The sequence below is a fragment of the Priapulus caudatus genome, unplaced genomic scaffold (assembly GCF_000485595.1).
Source record: "Priapulus caudatus unplaced genomic scaffold, Priapulus_caudatus-5.0.1 Scaffold1434, whole genome shotgun sequence".
In the NCBI taxonomy this organism is placed as follows: Eukaryota; Metazoa; Priapulida; class Priapulimorpha; order Priapulimorphida; family Priapulidae; genus Priapulus; species Priapulus caudatus.
In genome coordinates, this window is record NW_014578495.1 from 28389 (window position 1) to 32497 (window position 4109).

The following is a 4109-nucleotide window of genomic DNA, read 5'->3' on the forward strand; positions in this document are numbered from 1 at the left end:
GTGCACACACATACACGCACGCGTGCACACACATACACGCACGCGTGCACACACATACACGCACACAATCACCCACATACACGCACGCGTGCACACACATACACGCACGCGTGCACACACCCAGGTATTCACCCCCACATGCTCACGAACACATCAAGCTAAGCTACTTTTATTTGGAAATGGCTTCATAGCCTTTCCTATTACAACATGCGTAGCTGTACCATCACCATCACTACAGTGTAATGTCACACCCATCCAACTATAGTATGAGCCTAGTTACGTTAAAATTTGCATTGTAAAAGTTACAAGCTTGGTAAAGTACATAAATGGCAATATATCATGGCTATTTTGATAAAACTCAGAAATACATAATATCACAATATTGATGACTACTTTATACCCTAGTCACTGGTGCAGAATGAAGCTTATTGCATATGGTATTGTAGCTTAGGATAGAATAAATAATTTTCACTATTGCATAAACACACATAGATGATATTTTCTGCTCAATACAGCTTTGCTTATAGCACCCAGGACCTATGCACCCAGCAACATAAATAACGTATTAATAACGTATTAAGTTACATCACAACTAAAGAAACATTAATATATATATATATGTTGACTTCTTTCTCTGTATGATAATTAAATTTAAAATTTAATAATAATTAGCTGTTTTAGCTCTTTGGCTTGCTCCTACCCTGATACACACACTAAAATTACGCACCCTCATTAAAAATGCTAAACGATTTGATTTCACTCTTATCATCTCTACACTGCACCGCGCAGACGTACAAACTTCCTTCTGATTATTTTAGGAAGAAAGCCCTTTGGCCTAACACTCACTATAAGGAATGACGTTGACAGTGTACATGTTGATACTCTACTCAAAGCTGCCAAACTCACCGCAGCACATGTGCCGCCATCTAGCGCCCCGTTTCTGATTCAAAGCTGCCAAACTCACCACGTTTTAGCTGCACCTCATTGAAAGTGTATTCTCGAATACTCACAACGTCGTCATCGTCGTCACTGGCTACGCGTGATGCGATCGTCAGCGCCCCCTATGCCATCGCGGGGGCGACACAGGTTCACGACTCTCCATCTTCCGAGTCTTCCCATGTTCTCTCACGATGCCTCCTCTTGCTGTCTCCTCTTCTCTTGCTGTCTCCTCTTCTCTTGCTGTCTCCTCTCCGCTCTCAGTTCTGACTGCCCTCCTGTTTCTCCGGCTGCCTCTCCTCCCGTATGTAGATGATGAGTTGTGTGAATATCACAGAGAGAACCTGCGCAGGGAGGAACACACACACAGTGTTGAGCGATCGCATGATCCGTGGCCTTCGCTTAGTTTACATATCTAGAGCGATAGAATGTACACAGGGGGTCATGCTGTCAGAAACAAAATTAGTCTTAACATTTCTTACTACTACTACTACTTAAGCTCATAGGGTCTATGTCCCCCAGGGTACTGCCGGAACGTACCCTGGGTTAGGTCCGGTATACCGGAACGTACCCTGGGTAACTATCTGATAATGGTTAGGGTTAAGCGTTAGGGTTAGGGTTAGGGAGGAGTAGGCGTAGTCGACTCGCTAGACTCGTTAGTGAGAGGATCGAGGTACGGTCCGGCGCAATTAGATAGTGACAGGGTACGTTCCCGGCAGTAACCTGAGGGACCATAGACCCTATAGGCAGATAATAGACATTAATCTTTATTCGTAAACGCGACCGTCTATAGCACGCATGTAAAAAGCTCATGACTTTAGCGAGGCTTCTGTGAACGGTCTATAGAAAAAGTGTGAATATACAAGAGCTACATGTATGAGTACTCTGAATTCGCGTTTTTTGAAAAGACGGTCGGCGGCCTGACTAGCAGATCACTTTGCAGCGACATGAGAAGTTATTATATTGTCAGACAGGCGACAGCAGGAGCGGGAATCAGCGCCTGTGTAGGCAGCAGAAAAAACATGGAACGCTCAGTATTTATTCATATTAATTCATTAATCTAATGAAGTTTCTATCAGCCTCGCTGGTTACACAGGGGCGATATTGCTCATTATCAGTAGCAAGGATGAGGAGTGAACGAGCTGAACAAGAAGAAAATAACAAGGAAGAGTAACTAGGACATGAGATGTGCTGCGGTAACGACAATAAGACGCCGTCCGCGTTCCATCGTCGATGTCACGGCAACCTTGTCTATGGGATCCATTGAAAGCCGGCTGCACCACTTGGGCATCGTCCGTGCGCGGGGGGGCGTGAGCGAGATCCCAGCTTCTGTCAGGATAGTATCGACTCGCGTATGCGGTCGTATGCCCGCTTACCGGCCCCACGACATGATCCTGTAACGCAGCAGCAGAGGTGAGAGGGTGAGAGGTGGAGAGAGGTGAGGGAGGTGAGAGGAGAGAGGAGAGAGAGGAGGATAGGAGAGGAGAGAGGAGAGGAAGGAAACTCGATATTCATCCAATGCGCACAGCACATCTAGGCGTCAGGTGTATGTTTTACCTGACGGTTGGCTCTAGCTTCCCAGGTGCTCTATTAACCTGACAGTTGGCTTCTAGGTGACAGGTGCTCTATTAACCTGACAGTTGGCTCTAGTGACAGGTGCTCTATTAACTGAGCAGTTGGCTCTCAGGTGACAGGTGCTCTATTTATACGCTGACAGTGTGGCTCTAAGTTCGCAGGTGCTCTATTTACCTGAGCAGTTTGGCTCTAAGGTGGCCAGTGTATACTTTACCTGACCAGTTTGGCTGCTAGTTGCTTAGATGGTTATATTACTGACAGTTGGCCTCTAGGGCTTTGCGCCGAGGTGCTCTATTAACCTGAGCAATTGGCTCTAGGGCTTTCGCCAGGTGCTCTATTAACCGCTGACAGTTGGCTGCTAGCTTCCCAGGTGCTCTATTTAGCCTGAACGTTGGGCTCTAGGTGCCAGGTGGATCTATTTACCTGACATGTTGGCACACCCGCCCCCCTAGGTGCCAGGTGGTATATTCCTGACGGTTGCTCTAGTGGGCCTAGGTGTTTGCAGACGACCACACTCTCGGGCCAGTCTGCTTCAGTTAGTTACCGTCGGTTTGATATCTTCGATGCGGGTCTCTGCAGCGTCAAAAGGAGCCACCGGACCTGGATGAGGCTCATCGACGCGCCGCCTTACATCTAGCAACATATCACCTCGCGATACGTGAGAGCGACGATGCTAATCCGAAACTAACAACAACTGACGGACAACAACAAACAACAACAACAACAACAACAAGGCAACAAACAACTAACACAGCATGTGCGTGAGGCGCAGATTGCTAATTGCGCGGTATACCCCCAAATAAGGCCTTTTTGGGGTCCAGCAACGTTGCCAGGCTTTATGCGTAAGATGTGTGGGCGTGTCAGCCTTGGAAGTGATTGATCAGGACAGTATGCAGCCTGGAGTGATTGAGCAGCCAGTATCAGCCATCAGCATTGAGAAGCGCATTCTAAAAATACGTTGTGTAGGTATTGAATTGCTCAAGAAGTTGACTAATCATGGTGTCAAAGCGTGTATATACGAGTCTATCGGGCCAGCCTAGCAGCAACAATCCAGGAAAGGCTAGGAGGAAGGAGGTTTGGCTTGTCTGCGTTCAGACAGACGAGCGCAATATCTCTCTACGGAGGAAAGCTATAATAAATGGCAGATATTTTCAACGACAAGACACCGTTCCGCACGTGCGTGCGAGCGCGTCGGCTCAGCCTCTCCTTTGCCTCCGGACCTTCCTCTCTTCGGGCAACCATCGCTTCCTCTTCGCTTCCGCCCTTTGCCTCCTCCTCCATGAACCCGCTCTCCTTCTCCTTGATTAGACGTACTAGTCGTGGAGGAAGGAAGATCGGATTCCGCGTCGCACGGCAACGCAGGATGTGATCCTCACACTCCGTCAGCGAAATGCATTCGCAGCAGCGAGCTTCTGAACTGTGGAAACAACGCTCAGACGGCTGATGGTAGGGCCATGGCAACGAACAGAGACTACTGCATGCCACCAACATTTACGTATTGTTGTGCACACGTAGGAAGCATTTTAGCGATAGATATGCATGTCACTATAGGTACACAACAGGAATATATATATATATATATATATACTATATATCTA

At 47.4% G+C, this 4109-nt stretch overlaps 1 protein-coding gene across 2 annotated transcripts in view; it reads right to left on the reverse strand.

The window, feature by feature from the left end:
• The window catches only part of LOC106816622 (uncharacterized protein KIAA1109-like), a 31079-nt gene that overhangs the window by 23417 nt on the left and 3553 nt on the right, over nt 1–4109 (reverse strand). Inside the window, exon 4 of one of the 2 annotated variants that reach the window (XM_014821246.1) lies at nt 2306–2330. In XM_014821246.1, coding sequence (XP_014676732.1) covers nt 2309–2330 — 22 coding nt within the window. In that variant the 3' untranslated portion in view covers nt 2306–2308. Of the gene's footprint in view, nt 1–2244; nt 2331–4109 lie in introns of those variants that run through there. The other variant, XM_014821245.1, reaches the window with a different exon arrangement.